This window comes from Musca domestica, unplaced genomic scaffold (genome assembly GCF_030504385.1).
Source record: "Musca domestica strain aabys unplaced genomic scaffold, Musca_domestica.polishedcontigs.V.1.1 37, whole genome shotgun sequence".
Lineage (NCBI taxonomy): Eukaryota > Metazoa > Arthropoda > Insecta > Diptera > Muscidae > Musca > Musca domestica.
In genome coordinates, this window is record NW_026712321.1 from 3444988 (window position 1) to 3464294 (window position 19307).

A 19307-nucleotide genomic window follows, 5' to 3' on the forward strand; every position below is an offset into this window, starting at 1 on the left:
CGGACCTCTAAACGACGATTTTTCAAGGATCTGACTTGGATTTTAAGCTGTTATTTTATCAAGGACCAAACATTGTTTTCGAAAGATATTTTTTCAAGGACTAAGTCTGAATTTTTAAGAACCATACGTGAATTTTTTGCGATATTTTTTCAAGAATCAAACATAGATTTTAAGACATATATTTTTGAGGACCAAACCAGGGTTTTTGAAGGATATTTCTTGTAACACCAAACTTTGATTTTTAGAGCAATTTTTTGTGAAAAAACGTGGATTTTTAAGGGGTCAAAGGAGGATTTTTGAAGGATCAAACGAAAATTTTTAAGGGACCAACAGTGGATTTTTGAATGACATTTTTTCAAAGGGCCAAACGTTAATTTTTAGGCCAAACGTGGATTCTCGAAGGATTCTTTTAAAGGACCAAACGAAAATAATAAAGGATAAGGATATTTTTTCAAAGGACCAAATGGGAATTTTTAGACCAAGCGTAGATTCTCGAAGGATATATTTCAAGAACCAGACGTGGATTTTTAAAGGATATTTTTCAAAGACCAACAGTGGATTATTGTGAATATTTTTAAATACCAAGTGCGTTTGGATTCAAGAATATTTTCTCATTAGATATTTTAGGATTTCTGGATTTTTGGGAATTTTATCTCAAGGACCAAATTAGAATTTTTAAATAATTATATTTTCTTGATCAAAATACAAATAAACTTGAATTTTTAAGAAATACTTTTCAAGGACAAATGGTGGTATTTAAGGAAAATTTTTTCAAGGACTGAACATGGATTTTTTCAGGATATATCGTAGACTTTTAGGGCTTTTATTTAAGAACTTGTTCTTGGCGACGACATTGATTTCTTAAAAAACAGTTTTCAAGGACTAAAGTGGATTTAAAGAAAATAATGTTTTTAAGGAAGAAACGTGGATTTAAAGAAAAAAATGTTTTCAAGGACCAAACGTTGATGTTTAAAGGATTTATGTTTTCAAGGACCAAACTAGGATTTCCTTAAAGATAAATGTAAAGAAATACAATTGGATTTCTTAAAAAATAGTTTTCAAGGACCAAAAATGGATTTTTAAAAAAGATAGTTCTCAAGGACCAAATGTGGATTTCTTAAAAAAGTGTTTTCAAGGACCAAACGTGGATTCCTTAAAGAACTGTTTCCAAGGACCAAACGTGGATTTCATAAAAAAAAGTTCCCAAGGACCAAACGTGGATTTCTTAAAAAAATAGTTTTCAAGGACCAAACGTAGATTTCTTAAAGAATTGTTTCCAAGGACTAAACGTGGATTTCTTCAAAAATAGTTTCAAGGACTAGACGTGGATTTCTTAAAACATAGTTTCAAGGACTAAACGTGGATTTTCATGGCAAATTTTTTCAAAGGACCAAACTTGGATTTTTATGGCATATTTTTTCAAAGGACTAAACGTGGATTTTTATGGCATATTTTTTCGAAGGACCAAGCGTGGATTTTATGACATATTTTTTCAAAGGACCAAACGTAAATTTTTAGCGCATATTTTTTCAAAGGACTAAACGTGGATTTTTGTGGCATATTTTTTCGAAGGACCAAGCGTGGATTTTATGACATATTTTTTCAAAGGACCAAACGTGGATTTTTAAAGGATATTGTTTCAAAAGGACCAAACGTGGATTTTTAAAGGATGTTTTGTGGATTTTTAAAGGATATTTTTTCAAAGGACCAAATGTGGATTTTTGAAGGATATTTTTTCAAAGGACCAAATGTGGATTTTTAAAGAATATTTTGTGGATTTTTAAAGGATATTTTTTCAAAGGACCACACAAAGATTTTAAAGCATATTTTTCAAAGGATCAAACATAAATTTTAAAAGCATATTTTTTCAAAGGACCAAAAGTGAATTTTTGGGGGATATTTTGGGGATTGTTTAAGAATATTTTTCCAGGGATGTATTATGTAAGTAAACCATAATTTTTCACTGACCAAAAGTAGATTTTTATAGGATCTAACGTTGATTTTTAAAGGAAGTTTTTTTTTTCAAGGAATAAAAGAGGATTTTTAAAGGACGTTTTTCCAAGGAATAAATTTGAATTTTTAAAATGAGATTTTTCAACGATCAATTTTGTATTATTAAAGGATATATTTGTTCAAAGACCAAACTAGAACTTTCAAAGGTTATTTTTTAAGGACAAAACGAAGATTCTGCGTAATTCTATTAAGGTGTAAATGTTGATGTTCGAATAATATTTTTTAAGGACAATACATGTCTATTTTTAAGGAAAAAAACAAATGTGAATTTTTAAGAAAATATTTTTAAGGACCAATCGTTAATTTCCTAGGAATAATTTTCAAGGATCAAATGTGGATTTTTAAGGACTAGATCTTCAAGGAACAACTATCGTTGCATAAGGAATATTCTCAAGGACTAAACATGGATTTTAAACGTATTTTTGTTTCAAGGACTAAGAGGCCACAAATGTTTTTTTTTTTTTTTTTTTTTTTTTTTTTTGGGTGGTAGGGGGAATACTTTTGCAGGGACTACATGTAGAAAATATTTCTTCAATATGGATTGAAGTGTAAATTTTTCAAGGACCAAATGTTGTTATATTTGTATTATATTTTTAAGGACAATACACATCTGTTCAAGGATCTAATATATATTTTTAGGAAATCATTTGCAAGGACCATGGATTGATTTTTGTGGAATAATTTTCAAGGACCATCTATTCAAGGATAGTGTTTCTTTTAAGAGGTATTTTTTAAGGACCGAACAAAGATATCCAAAGTTTTTTTTTCAAGTTTATAGAGGCAACCAATTGTGGATTTATGGGGAATATATTAGCAAAATCTAAACGTGGAGATGTAAGAAGGGGTTTTGAAGGACCGTAGATTAAATTGTAATCTTTATAAGGACAAAATGTTTATGTTTAAATAATATTTTTTACAAATCAAACCGAATGTGTATTTTTAAGAAAATATTTTCAAGGCCTAAGGTATATTTATATATACCGTCCAAGGACAGAAATTTGGTTCTTTTTAAATTTAATTTTTTCAGGGAGAAAATATCGTCTTGAAAATATATTTTTTTAAGGAACAAAAATAGATTTGCCGTTTTTAAGGACAAAGAGGGCACAAACCCTGGATTTTTGGAAAATGTATTTGCAAGGACTAGGGGTAGATTTTTAAGAAATATTTTCTCAAGGACTAAATGTAGACCATCTTAGTATTTTTTATTTTTTTATTTTATTTATTTATTTATTTCCTTTGTCATCATATTCTGATGTCCTTAACAGCTAGTGTTTTGAATCCCATTGTAAGCGTCCTTCTACCACTTACCATTGTTGTTGGCATTTGTAATGCTTCATTTGGTCTGATAAGTTATTTACCTAAGTCTCCATTTTCCCATTCTTTTTTAACACTTCTCTTTGCCATTTTTTTTTTTGCAGTTCCACCCGAGTCGATTATAATACTGGATCACAAAGGTACAACAATAAAGGATCATGTCCTGGGTCCATACAATGAAGGTGCCATAATAAATATAACTTGTGTTGCCATCGGGGGTAAGTTCTATTGTATTGTCTATTCTATGTATTTGTATTGTATTTTGTTGTTGGTATTGTTATTGTATGGAAAATGACAATATAATTTCCGGCGAATTCGGAGGGAGAGTGGGAGAAGGTGAGAAATAGGATAACAAAATAATGATATGGAATTCAAATGCTTGAATGGAATATAAGAATAAAAAATCTATGAGAATGTTATCGACAGTGGCCGGTCAGGGACTTGGGCAGCTATTTAAAATATCGGGGAATCCCTTAAAATAAAAAAATCCTTCTTGATATTTAAAGGATATTAATATCCTTCCAAAAATTTCAGCATGAATTGAAATCCATTTTTGCTTATTATACCCTCCACCATAGTATGGAGGGTATATTAAGTTTGCCATTTCGTTTGTAACACCTCGAAATATAAACTATAGACCCCACAAAGTATATATAAATATTCTTGATCAGCATACAATTCTATGTCGATTTAGCGATGTCCGTCCAACTATCCATCTGTCCGTCTGTGGAAATCACTCTAGCTTCCGAACAACTTGAAGTAGATTGATAAAATTTCGCTCAAATGTATTTTATGTCTGCAGGACTTTTTGTATTGAAAATGGGCCATGTAGGTCCACGTCTTCGTATAGCCCCCATATAACGGTACCTCCCGATATTCGGTATTTTGATGATTTTAGCGACATTATTTACCGGAATTGTTTCAAATTTGGTATTTAGAGCACGTAATGAATACTACAGCCTACGGCAGAAAATTGTCTGTGCAGGTCCACGTCTTCGTATAACCCCAATATAACCTTACCTCCCGATATTCGGTATTTTAATGATTTTAGCGACATTATTTACCGGAATTGTTTCAAATTTGGTATTTGAAGTTCGTAATGTATGCTACAGCCTAAGACAGAAAATTGTCTGTGCAGATCCACGTCTTCGTATAGCCCCCATATAACGGTACCTCCCGATATTCGGTATTTTGATGTTTTTGGCGACATTATTCACCGGAACTGTTTCTAATTTGGTATTTGAAGGTCGTAATGGATACCGCAGTCTATGCCAGTGCTGGTCCAAGTCTTCGAATAGCCCCTATATAACGGTACCCTCCGATGTTTGGTATTTTGATGATTTTAGAGACATTATCCACCGGAATTGTTTCAAATTTGGTACTTGAAGTTCGTAATGGATTGTACAGCCTATGACAGAAAATTGTCGGTGCAGGCCAACGTCTTCGTATAGTCCCCATATAACCGGACCTCCCGATATTCGGTATTTTGATGATTTTAGCGACATTATTTACCGGAATTGTTTCAAATTTGGTACTTGAAGTTCGAAATGGATACTACAGCCTGTGGCTGAAAATTGTCTGTGCGGGTCCACGTCTTCGTATAGCCCCCATATAACGGAACCTCCCTATATTCGGGTTTTTGATGTTTTTGGCGACATTGTTCACCGGAATTGTTTCAAATTTCGCATTTGAAGTTCGTAATGGATACTACAGCCTATGACAGAAAATTGTCTGTGCAGGCCAACTTCTTCGTATAGCCCCCATATAAGGGTACCTCCCTATATTCGGTATTTTGATGATTTTAGCGACATTATTTTCCGGAATTGTTTCAAATTTGGTATTTGGAGTTCGTAATGGATACTACAGCCTATGACAGAAAATTGTCTGTGCAGGTCCACGTCTTCGTATAACCCCAATATAACCTTACCTGCCGATATTCGGTATTTTGATGATTTTAGATACATTATTCACCGATTTTTTTCATTCAAGTTTCGCATTTGAGTATTGCAATGGTTTACGACAATAGTTGTCTATGCGGGACCACGTCATCGTATAGACCCCAATAAAGCGGCTACATTCGGCATTTTTAAGATTTTAAAAGATTTTTTAAAAAGAATTAATTTTTTTGAACTGATTTTATTTTTTTTTTTTTTTTTTTTTTTGAAAATTTTCAAATTTTTTCCAAATGGTGGAGGGTATTCAAAGATCGACCCGGACGAACTTACAGCTTTTTTTATTTGTTTTTCATTTATTTTCTCTGCGTTAAATTTTCTTGTGTTTTTTTAAGATTTTGCCACCGTTTTTCCCCCTTCCCCATACCAATCTCCCCTCATATCCCGAAACCTTAAATCCATCCGAATACAAATAAATCCTCAATACACTTTCTGTACACACACTCACACACATATCACTTTCACGATTTCAAGAGCAACAAAACAAAGTAAAATACTTGAAAAATCAAATCATAAACAAAAGCCAAACGAAGGAACTACCAACCAACCAACCAACCAACCGATATTCAGACAGGCAGACAGACAGACCGACATCCTTGACAGGGACAATCTTTGTGACAGCTACAAAGAGACAATCCACAAAAAAAAAAAAACAAAACAAAACAAAAAATAAATAAAAAACAAGAATTTTGAAATACAATACCGTTGTATGCGTGACAAAGACATGACAAGAAAAATACAAACATCTTGGCTAAGCTCACATCTTACCCACCCCCCCTTCGTCACTCGAGCCACTCTCATCCACCCGAGAAACTCTCGGCAAACATTGGAACATTAAAGTTAGATATTCTGTTTGTGGCTGTCACAGTATCGGTGACAATGCAGTGTGGCACGTAAACAGGATAACTGTAACTGAAACCCCTTTGTTGTAATCTCTGCTTTGTTGTTGTTGCTGTTATTTTAAATAAACAACAAAAGGATGTTTTGTGTTTGTTTAAAATATTCTACTTTTTATGAAGAGGTTTGATTGTTTGTATAAGGGGTTGATAGGGGATTTAAAAAAAAGGATTAAAAGGTAGTTTATTCATTTATTTATTTATTTATTTATTTATTTATTTATTATTATTATTATTATTATTATTATTATTATTATTATTATTATTATTATTATTATTATTATTATTATTATTATTATTATTATTATTATTATTATTATTATTATTATTATTATTATTATTATTATTATTATTATTATTATTATATTATTATTATTATTATTATTATTATTATTATTATTATTATTATTATTATTATTATTATTATTATTATTATTATTATTATTATTATTATTATTATTATTATTATTATTATTATTATTATTATTATTATTATTATTATTATTATTATTATTATTATATTATTATTATTATTATTATTATTATTTTATTATTATTATTATTATTATTATTATATTATTATTATTATTATTATTATTATTATATTATTATTATTATTATTATTATATTATTATTATTATTATTATTATTATTATTATTATTATTATTATTATTATTATTATTATTATTATTATTATTATTATTATTATATTATTATTATTATTATTATTATTATTATAATTATTATTACTATTTATATTCAATTAACACAGTTACCTAGCCAATAGGGCGATGGATGGTTCCAAAATCTTCTATACATGACAATTATTATTTATTTATTTATTTATTTATTTATTTATTTATTATTATTTATTTATTTTATTATTATTATTTATTTATTTATTTATTTATTTATTTATTTATTTTTTTTTTTTTTTTTTTTTGAAGAATATATTTCAAAAATATTTTTTCGAGAAGATAAAAATCAGATTACATTTTAAATACGATTATTATGGATCAAAGATGGCATATTAATAAAATATTTTTGAGAGACGACAGATGTACATTTTTTTATAATTTTAAAAAAAATTCTCAAGTTTCTTCTTATATTTTTTTTAAAAAACTATTTTTAAAGAAAAAATGATCAGGGAATGAAAAAAATGTTTTTCCAGGACTACAAAAGGATATTATTTTTAAAAATAATTTTCAAAAAACAAATTTTTGTTTGACGTTTTTTTATTTTATTCAGGATAAACGAAAAATGGATTTTCAAAAAATATATTTCAATTACAAACAAGTAAAAAATCAGTAAGTTCGTCCGGATCGAACTTTGAATACCCTCCACCATTTGAACGAATTTGGAAATTTTCCAAAAAATAAATAAATACATAAATAAAATCCCTTAAAAATTATGTTAAAACATCAAAAATACCGAATATAGCCGTTATATTGGGGCCTATGCTTATACGTGGACCTGCATAGGCAACTCTTGTCATAAGCCATAAAGAAATCCAAATGCGAAAATTGAAAAAAAATCGATGTTTACTGTAGCTAAAATCCTAAAAATACCGAAGGTAGGGTTGTACAGTCATAGCGGGGTTATACGAAGACCTGGACCTGCACAGGCATAGACTGTAGTTCCCATTACCAACTCTAAATACGAAATTTAAAACAAATTCCGGTGAATAATGTCATCAAAATACCGAAAATAAGGAGGTACTGATATATGGAACCTATATGAAGACCTAGACCTGCATAAACAATTTTATGTCATAGACTTAGTTTGCATTAGAACCTCTAAAAACGAGATTTGAAACAATGTCGGTTAAATCCTCAAAATACCGACTATCGGTAGGTATCGTTATATGAGGGCTATACGAAGACGTAGATCTGCACAGACAATTTTCTGTCATAGGCTTTAGTATCCGTTACGAACTTCAAATACCAAATTTGAAAAAACTGCGGTGAATAATGTCCACTGAAATTGTCAAAATATCGAATATCGGGGCGATACGATATCGTGGATCATTTCTCTTCCAGGGCGGTATCAGCGTTATGTGGGGGCATTACGTTATCTTTGACCAATATGGCCCATTTTCGGAATTGACCTGCCTGCAAACAAAAAGACTGATCTGGAAAAAAATATTGCTTCCTATATATATTCGTTTTAACTGTATCGGACGGACAGGTCTTAGAAGAAAGTGCCGATAGTCCAATGGATTGGTATCCGAAAATTTTGGTGACCATTGTGCGCTGGAAATGAAGCGATTAACCCCATTTTGTAACCATTCTTGGGTGACACGTGCTGAGTCCTCTTGGAATGTCCAAGGTCTGCGTCCAATATGTTTGGGTGCCCAAGGCTTTAATACACCCTCCAGAATAGTTTCGCGTTAATATTTGGCATTTATTCTGATGCCACGGTCGATTAATACGAGCGCAGAGCGACCATTGGCAGCCCACACCATCACCATGGCCGGCGCTTGAGTTCTGATGGCCAACCGAAGGTGCACATTTTCAGCTGACCTCTTTGGCAAGTAAACACAAAAAACTGCTGGACAACGAATGTTTTCTCATCGGAGAAAACTGAATTCGGCAGTTCACCACTTTCGGCCAAGCGAAACAACTCTTTAGCTCTTTTGAGTCTATTTTCTCTCTGCTGCGGTGTAGGTTCTTGCATTTTTGCAATTTCTATAGCTTTACCATATTTGCCGAATGGAATATTGCGATATGTTCAGCTCGCGAGCTGTTCGGCCACTCGACGCGGGTTTAGATCAAGTCGCTTCTTTACTTTTCGAATCATTTCTGCTGATATTGCTGTTTTCTTCCGTCCACTTCCTTGACGTTGGGCTACGCTACCAGTATCACGGCGATAACGAGCGATGGTGGGAGACACAAAAGATGTATTCACATTTAAATGCTGGAGTGCTCTTACGATAGCCACTTGTGGTTTTCCAGCCACAAGTGATAGTCCCACTATCACCCTTGAATTCCATCACGAATAATAAAAATTCTCACCAAAATGCCTTTGTACGCTTCTAAACAATATAATGAGCTGTCACTGGAATAATTTTAAAAGCTGTCGGACGAGTGGCTTAGAAATGACAGAAGTTTGAAATTGGTTGCAGTTTTTTTAATCTCACCCTGTATATATACTTTGTTATGTCTGAATTTATTATTTCAATGAGTTATAAACGGAATGACGAAATTAATACACCTTCCATGTATGGTGGAGGGTATAAAAATATCAGAAGTATATCCAACAGGTGCAGATGTTAGGTGAAAAAAAAAAAAAATCTTCCAGTGAAATCCGCTCTTGCCATGGCTATAGTATGTTAGAAAATATTCAAATAAAAAAATCTTTAAGGTCCGACTTTTACAGATTTTTTAAATTATTTTTTTTTTTTTTTTGGTCTTTTGTTTTTTTTTTCTTGGTCACCGAAATATTAATTGGAAGAGTTATCCTTAAAATTTAAGATTTCTGGTTTTTATTATCCCTAAAAATTTTGCCCAAATGTCACGTATATTTTTTGTGTTAAAAAATTATTCAAAACTTTTTAGGATGTTGTTCCTTAAAAATATTACTTTTTTCGAAAATCATAATTTCGTTAGTCCTTGAAAAAATATTTTCAAAAATTTTAATATCCTTCAAAAAATATATATTTTTTTAACTCTACTTTTTGCTAGTCCTTGATTTTTTTTAATATATTTTCGTTGGTCCTTGAGTAAACATTACTTTAATATTTTAATAAAAAAAAAATCTCTTCCATTGATGGGTCATTCGAGTTTTCAAATGATTATTAAATAACATCAAAATTTCCGCCAATTTTCGTTGGTTCCCGAAAAATGTTTTTTTACAAAATTCTAGATTTCTCGGTTCGGAAAAAATATTCCTTTTTTTTGGTCCTTAAAAAAATATTCTTTAAAATAATCAACTAATTTTTTTATAAACATAGTTTTTATTGTTCTGGAAAAATTACTCGTTAAAAATCCACTTTCATTAAAGGACAAAAAAACGTGGATTCAAAAAATTCAAATAATTAATATTTTATTAAAAAGCCCACGTTTCTTGGTCCTTGAATTTTTTAAAACCACGTTTGTTTGTCCCTAAAGGAATATATTTATTTTAATTTTCAATTTTATTATTTAAAAATATTTTTTATTTTTTAATCCCAAAAAATATATTTTTTTAAATAATATTTATAATATTTATATTTTTTTTAAATATTTTTTTGGGTTAGATAAAAAATATTTTTTAATAATATAATAATATTTTTAAAAATATATATTTTTTAAAAAAACCTACTTTTGTCATTCAATTTTTTAAACCCGCCTTTTTTAGTCCTTAAAAAATATTTATTTTAATTTCTAATTTTTTCCTCCTTATAAAATATTCTTCAAAAAAATACTCGACTATTGGAGACCGATTAATTCCCCCCCCCCCCCTGCTTACCCATAAGCCAACTGTAAATCCTAGGACATTCGTCCATTTCTTAAAGTATTTTAACGCTTCATTGAAGTGTCATTGTGTTGGGTTTTTATTTTGTTTTGTTTTTTTTTTTTCTTCTCCTTCTTTGCATTGTTTTGTTTGACATTTTTGTTATGTTTTGTTTGCGTTTCGGTTCTTGGTCTCTCTCCGTTTCCGTTGGTATGGTATTTGTGTATTTGTATTTGTGTATTGGTATAGGTCCTTCCTGTCGTTGTCGTCGTCAACATGTTCACATGTGGCCATGACTGTCTGTTTACTTTTGTTGTTTTGTATTTCTGACTCTCCGTCTGTCTGTCTGTCCGGCTGTCTATCAATGGAGGTTATTTGTCTGTTGTTTTTTTTTTGTTGTTGGTGCTGTTGTTGTTATAGCTTTTGCATCTTTTTCTGTTTTTTTTTTTTTTTTTTGTTCTTCACTCTCTCCCGTTTAAGGATCTCAATGTCAGTTTCACAATCGCTGAAGTGTTTGGCATTTAAACTGGATATGGCTGGTTGTTGTTTAACTTGGTCTACACACAACCACACACACATGTGTGTGTGAAAAGTGTAAGAGTACACAAGTGTTTACTTGGCCATTATATACACATACACATTGCGTAATTGTGTGAGTTTGCCTCTATATGTATGTGTGTGAATTTGTGTAGAGCACTTGAAAATGTCAAAAAGCTTAAATATATAAACACACAATAAATTAAACAACACAGCTCGGAGGCAAAAAAAAAATAGAAGAAGTGGATGACAAATGGGGAAAGTGCTTCAAAGGGATTTAAGGATAGAGAGTGGGAGGTGGGGAGAGTTAAGGGAATAATTAGAATTAAATATTGAGAAATTTAAAAAATTCAAAATTTTCATTTAAAATAATTAAATTTAAATCATTTCTAAATAAATTTTACAAATGGTGTATTTAATATCAGAGCTGTTAAAATTCAGAATAAATATCTGGTAATTATAAAAATGAAAATAAAAAAATTAAATTAATTATTAAATTAAACTAAGGCTAAAGAAATTTTTTGAACAATAATTAAATACGGTTTCTTGACAAATTAAAATATATTTTCTAGGAATATTGAATTTTACTTCGAAGGGCGAAAATAAAATTTTAATAACAATTTTAATGAAAATATATAATTTTTTTTAAATCAAAAAAATTTTTAAACAAATTGTGTCCAAAATCTCTCTAAATTTTTTTAATTGTGTATTTAAAATCAAAGCTCTAAAAATTAATTAATTAAATAATTGAAAATGTAAAAAGTTGAAAATAAAGAAGTAAAAAATAAAATTAATAATTATTATTAATTATAACATAAAAATAAATTTAAGGAATTATTATTATTAAAAATATTAAAAAAGTGGCTTTAGTCTTCTGGGCTAATTAAAAATATTTTTCTAAAAATACTGAATTTGATTTAAAATCAAAGCTCTAAAAATTAATTATAAATAATTGAAAATTGAAAAACTTGAAAATAAAGAAGTTAAAACATAAAATTAATTATAATATAAAATTAAATTAAATTATTTTGAAAAATATTAAAAATAAAGTTTCAGTCATCTGGGCTAATACCGAATTAGATTTGAAGGGAACAACTTATAATTTTAACACCATTATTTTTTTTAAATTCCAAATATTTTATTTTAAATAAATTTAATTGAAATCATTTCTAAAAAAATGATATTGTGTATTAACCATCAGAGCTGTTAAACAAAATTACGAATAAAGAAGAGAGCAAAATTATTATAAAATAAAATAAAGGGTAAAGATTTTTTTTTAAATATTGCTAAATAAAAAATATATCTTCCAGGAATATTGAATAGAAAATATATAAATTCTAGCATTCATTTTAATATAAATAAATAAATTATTATATAAAAATGAAATGAAGTAGATTAATAAAACTTTAAAATTAAAAATGAGCGATGAAGGTCCACGTCTTCGTATAGCAGTTGTTTCCCTCCGTATGAGACGTTGATGTTCTCTCAGGCATACAAATCGTGACCGTATAGAAATAAAAAGATAAATAAAACCAAGGGGGATTAGTATTAATATAATATAAATGACCGTTTATTGTTGTGAGAGTTTGTCAACCCGAGTTGACAGATTACCTTTTTTATGCGGTTAGCTCCGTAGCTAGCAAGAGAGTTACTATGAATGCCAAGTCGCAATGCATCGAGGTGGCTGGAAGCACCGATGCTTCCAGGAAATCTCTAACAGCAACACGGGCTGAGAGAGTACCCAGAGAGAGTTGTAGAGAAATGACTTGGAAAAGCTGCCTACGGTCCGAGCTGTGCGAACGTAGGCCCCAAGGAGAGTTGTAGGGAAAATCTTCAGACTGGGAAGGCTTTCTCCCTACGGTCCGAGCCAAGCGAACGTAGGCTCCAAGGGGAAGTTGCAGGCAACCTTTTAGCCCAAGAATGCATCTCTCTACGGTCCGTACTAAGCGAACGTAGGCTCTCTGGATCGTTTGGCAATTTGCAATTCTAACTTAAACATTGCCGCCCACCTTGAAACATTGGACAATGTTACAATAATTATAAATATAAATTAGTTTGCAATATTAATTATTCTCGTATTCGTTTGTACCAAATTGCGTGGATTCAATATAATTCGTATTGGCCATTTAATTTATGGTAGCAAGCAATGTAATTCGACGGATCCCGAGATCCCTTTGACCATAAATTAAATGGAATCAACAAGTTAAGAACTTAATCAAAGTAACTTAAGAGTAAGAAGACGTGAGATCAGTTTCTAGTGAGCGTATTTCATATTTTGTTTATTAATTCATTTGTAAATTGATAACGAGTGCATGAGTTTAAAATAATCCATCCGAACCGTATATTGTGACATAAATAAGAAACCCAAGAGAAAGTAGCATAATTTAATTGGCGAGAACGACGCGCTTTGTTATTGGCCCTTGTGATGTCTTTACGTTAATTAGCCGAACCATTCCATTACCGCCGGGGTGAACCTTAACAACTCGATCTAGCCTCCAAGCCAAATTTTGTGAGTTTTCTTCCCGTTTTCTATTACAAAACGATTGAGGTACAGCTGAACCTCTGCGAACTCTTTTAATCGGAGGAGACAATATTGAATCGCCTAAAAGATTTTCCTTTTTTTCGAAATGCAGCCTAGAACTAAAAACTTGCATATGTTTTGCTAACAATGGACCCGTTAGGATCCAACCGAATACCGTATTTTGAGCTACAAGTGACCCTAGAACCTTTTGATGAGCTCCCTCTAACACTATCTGGGGATACAAATCAGCACCTATCAACAAATCTACCGGACGACTGTCAAAGAGGTGAGGATCAGCTAATGGTAGCTTGGGCAATTGATCAAAAAGATTAGACCGAACAGCAAATGAAGGCAAGTTTTCCGAAATCTGAGGGAGAATGAAAGCGACGGTCTCAAGCTTAACAGAAGGAATGTGGTTAGAACCAAGGCAAATCGAACAATTTTTCCTTACTGTGGCAGAAATGGAACCGTTAACACCCGAAACCGTAGCATCTACCGTACGTACTGGTAACCGAAGTTGCTTTTGAATGCGATCAGTAATGAAGGACGCCTCAGATCCAGGATCAATTAGAGCCCGAACTGGATAAGAGGCACCCTGATGAAGGATATTGACCATAGCCGTACCTAGCAAGACATTCCTATTCTGCGATGTGTGAAAAACTTGCGTATTGGTGGTAGTGGGATTAGAACCAGTAGAAGTGGATGCGACGTTAGGATTTGATAGGGCAAACGAGGGCGAGGATGAGCTATTTGATACCCGAGTATCACTGCTTTGTCTATGTATTAACGAATGATGAGTGCCTTTGCAAATACTACACCGATTAGAACTTTTGCACTCTTTAACTGAATGTCCCCGAGACAGACAGTTCCAACAACATCCCTGTGTTTTGACAACAGACAATTTCTTTTCTATCGACAATATTCGGAATTTAGGACATGACCGAAGAGAATGGTTTTGTCTAGGGCAGAGGGAACAAAAGAATTCCGAAGTGGATTTGGCGGGAACATTCACCGAAGCGCTAGTGAAGTGAGGCTGAACCCTGGCCTGATTAGATCTGGTATGTGAATCAGGTCCCTTAATGTCCCGTAAACAATCAAGAGTCTGAATTCTCTCTGTCAAAAATGCATCTAAATCTGACCACAAAGATATTGCTGATTTATCCCGTATACTTTGCTCCCACAAGGTGACCGTTAACCTAGGCAAACGTTGAATGCACAAAAAGACTAAAATAGGATCCCATTGATCCGTTGGAATATCATAAACTGCCATAGCCGACAAACAAGTGTTTATGCCCCGTTGAATTATTTTTAAATTGGAACTAGATTCTCGATCTACAGCGGGAAGGTCAAATAAAATCTTCAGATGACTATTTACAATGACTCGTTTATTGTCATATGTGTTTTTTAAAGCGGTCCAAGCTAAAGTGAAACTTCGGTGAGTAAGAGGAAATTTGTTTACGATTTCCCTAGCTTCCCCGGATGTTTTTTGCACCAAATGGCAAAGTTTCTCTATATCACTTAAGCGGGCATTGTTTATGAAAACCGTAGTAAACAAATCCCGGAAAGTCGGCCATGAAAGAAAATCTCCTTTGAAAACCTCAATATCGCACGGAGGAAGGGTAAGAGAGTGAACATTATCCGAAGGAAACCAACCCGAGACGTTGTTTCTAGCACTTTTCATTGAATCAACTTCAGAAGCAATTGTATCGACCTGCGTTCCCATATCCTTAGATGTTCGGGACAACGAACTTAAATTGGGAACTGCGTTTTCCGAAGTTTCAACTAATGACACAATAGAACCATTTAAGATAGAATTAGAAGGTGACGATGGGAGTTTCCGATATTTGGTAAGTCTCCGCTTAATGGCCGAAAGACATTTAATATATGTCTGATGCGAAACCTCATATTTACTGTCTACTGAATCGATATCCTCTTTTTGTGAATCTACCGATGACATCAAATAGTCCAGGCATTTATCAAACATTTCCTGAACTTTAGCCCACAATTTCTCGATTTCAGCGCAGCGAACCTCTAGTTCAAACTCATCTATATCCTCATCGCGCACCAAATTGAAATGTGCATCAAATTTAATGAGAGCATCCGAAGCTCTAATAAACATGTCCATAGGTGTGAATGGCATGGTGAATAAGTATTGCAACCCAGAAAAAAAAGAATTAAATCACTGAAGATTAAATCTTTCTCCAAAATGCAAGAAAAGAGCAATTGATAATGGACTAGTATCCAAAAATAAATATTTGGTATGCAACTAGGATATAAGTTTTCGAAAAATAATCCCACTAATTATATTTTCTACGTTTCAATAAGACCGTTCGCAGCGAGAAGAAAAAACAAACTCGAAGAAATATCAAACCTTTAATATTCTAAAGCGACATAAAAATTCCAATAAATTTTCCAAGAAAAATAAATTTTATTTTTAAATACCAATATGACCGAATGTAGGGTATGCAGGGCAATCAACTCAAGTTTAATAAAAAATACAAAATAATATAATATAGTAATAACAACCTAGCCAAGCAAATTTTTTGTATAAATATATAGAAATTAACTGTATTTACTTCCTACAAAAATATCACAATTTGACATATGTGGCTGGCTGTAGGGTGCAAATGTCCAAAAAATCTCGTTGGTAGCAAAAAAGTAATAAAATTTAGAAAAAACACCAAATGTCTATTTTCATAAATTTATTTAAAAATAAATTACGAATTTTTTCACCTGCGACCCACTGTGCAGCGAAATAACGAAAGCAGACAAAACGAAATAAAACACAAGCGACGTCGACAGCGTAGTCAACGTGCCTGTGGTGGTGCATAAGCAAGCGGTCAAGCGGCAGAGCAGCAACAACTGACTGTGTTGTTGTTAGAAAAAAATAAAGAAGTAAATGCAAGCTCTCACAACAACGGAACGGACTACCAAATCGATTTTTTTTTCTTTTCGTTTGGTTCTTGGGTTACCGATGCCAAAAGAAGAAGTATTGTTTTTGTTAATGCAGATATGCAGTGAAACAATGAGTGCCTTGCAATGAGAGTCTAACAATAAAAATAGGAATAGGTTGGTTAGCGACTGATCGAAACGAAGTAGAACACCACTATGTAATAAACACTAGTTAATCAGCCAATGCATGTATGAAAAAATAAAAAAAAGTAATAGATGTTGCGGAGAGTAGGGTGACGGACGGACGGCCAGCAAATAAATATTTATTGCAACAATTTCCGAAAAGGCACTCGCGACTTTTGGTTTTCGTTTTTTAATATTAATATTTTTTTTTTTTTTTCGCTCACTTTAAGAAAATGATTTCACGTACCTGTTTGTTTATGTGATGATCGATGAAGATGATGTTGTTGTTTATGGTGTGTATGACGTGATGTGGACTGTATGTGGATGCGGGGGGATGATTTTCCGTGCTTTATGCCAGAGAAAAAGGGAAAAGGACTGGTAAGAGATCCGGCTCGATTGGATCAAATGTTTCCCTCCGTATGAGACGTTGATGTTCTCTCAGGCATACAAATCGTGACCGTATAGAAATAAAAAGATAAATAAAACCAAGGGGGATTAGTATTAATATAATATAAATGACCGTTTATTGTTGTGAGAGTTTGTCAACCCGAGTTGACAGATTACCTTTTTTATGCGGTTAGCTCCGTAGCTAGCAAGAGAGTTACTATGAATGCCAAGTCGCAATGCATCGAGGTGGCTGGAAGCACCGATGCTTCCAGGAAATCTCTAACAGCAACACGGGCTGAGAGAGTACCCAGAGAGAGTTGTAGAGAAATGACTTGGAAAAGCTGCCTACGGTCCGAGCTGTGCGAACGTAGGCCCCAAGGAGAGTTGTAGGGAAAATCTTCAGACTGGGAAGGCTTTCTCCCTACGGTCCGAGCCAAGCGAACGTAGGCTCCAAGGGGAAGTTGCAGGCAACCTTTTAGCCCAAGAATGCATCTCTCTACGGTCCGTACTAAGCGAACGTAGGCTCTCTGGATCGTTTGGCAATTTGCAATTCTAACTTAAACAGCAGTCATATAACGGTACCTCCCGATATTCCGTATTTTGATGATTTTAGCGATATTATTTACCGGAATTATTTCAAATTTGATATTTAAAGTTCGTAATGGATACTACAGTCTTACACAGAAAATTGTTTGTGTAGGTCCACGTTTTGGTATAGCCCCCATATAACTGTTCCTCCCGATATTCGGCATTTTGACGATTTTGGCGACATTATTTACTGGAATTCTTTCAAATTTGGTATTTGAAGTTCGCAATGGGTACTACGTCCCATGTTAGAAAATTGTCTGTGCAGATCCACGTCTTCGTATAGCCCCCATATAACGGGACCTCCCGATATTCGATATTCTAATGATTTTACCGACATTATTTACCGAAATTGCTTCAAATTTGGTATTTGAAGTTCGTAATGGATACTGTGCCCTATAACAGAAAATTTTCTGTGCAGGTCCATGTCTTCGTATACGCCCCATACATCAGTACCTCCCTTTATTCGGTATTCTGATGATGTTAGCGACATTATTCACCGGAGTTGTTTTAAATTTGGTATTTGAAGTTCGAAATGGGTACTACAGCCTAAGATAGAAAATTGTCTCTGCAGGTTCACGTCTTCGTATAGCCCCCATATAACGGTACCTCCCGATATTCGGCATTTTGGTGATTTAAACGACATTATTCACCGGCAATGTTTTAAATTTGGTATTTGAAGTTCGAAATGGATAATACAGCCTAAGACAGAAAATTGTCTGTACAGGTTCACGACATCGTATAGCCCCCATATAACAACCCGATATTCGGGCTTTTGATGATTTTAGCGACATTATTCACCGATTTGTGTTTAGTTTCGCATTTGAATATTGTAATGGCTTAAGACAAAAGTTATCATGCCTGATATTAGATTCAGCCTAGCAATATATGATTTAAATTTTATCAAGAACGGATCAGATTTGGATATAGCTCCCCTATATATCTTCGTCCGATTTTAGGGTTTTTGTGCACGAAATGGCTAATATTAGTCCAAATAGATTTTCGCACTTCAACCGAATTTAGCATAGGAGCAAGAATTTCAAATTTGCTCCCATATATAAGTTTCATCCGATTTGGGGATTAAATCTTCAACTTTCGGAATATGCACTCTACCATATTCATATTTTGATAGATAGATATCTCATAGAGCTCAGAAATACCTAATATAAAACTTTATTTTATGAGAGTTGTACTAAATATGCATAGTGGTGTAGGGTATCATATAGTCGGCCCCGACCGACTTTTGAGCTTTCCTTACTGTTTTTTTAATAAATAAAACTAAAATAGTTTTTTTTTTTTAATTGTGTACTTAAAATAAATGCTGTGAAAATTATTTATAAATACCTGTAAATTAAAAAAAAAAAATGAAGTAGTAAAAAATAAAATTAATTTTTAAATAAAATCAAAGTTAAGAACATATTTTAAAAATATTGAAAAAAGGTTTCCCTTTCCTGTTTTAGATAAAAAAATATATTTTCCAGAAAAAATTAATTCTATTCCGAAAGCCAAAGATATATAAGTTTTAAATTTTTTTTAATACAAAAAACTTATTTCTTAAAAAATTTTAAACAAATAACATTTTAAATTTAGCC

General features: G+C 32.3%; 1 protein-coding gene across 4 annotated transcripts in view; it reads left to right on the forward strand.

Annotated features, from left to right (window-relative positions):
- The window catches only part of LOC101891049 (hemicentin-1), a 364516-nt gene that overhangs the window by 277846 nt on the left and 67363 nt on the right, over nt 1-19307 (forward strand). For all 4 annotated transcript variants that reach the window (XM_020035593.2, XM_020035595.2, XM_020035594.2 and 1 more), the window contains one exon: nt 3432-3545. In XM_020035593.2, coding sequence (XP_019891152.1) covers nt 3432-3545 — 114 coding nt within the window. The remainder of the gene's footprint in view (nt 1-3431; nt 3546-19307) is intronic.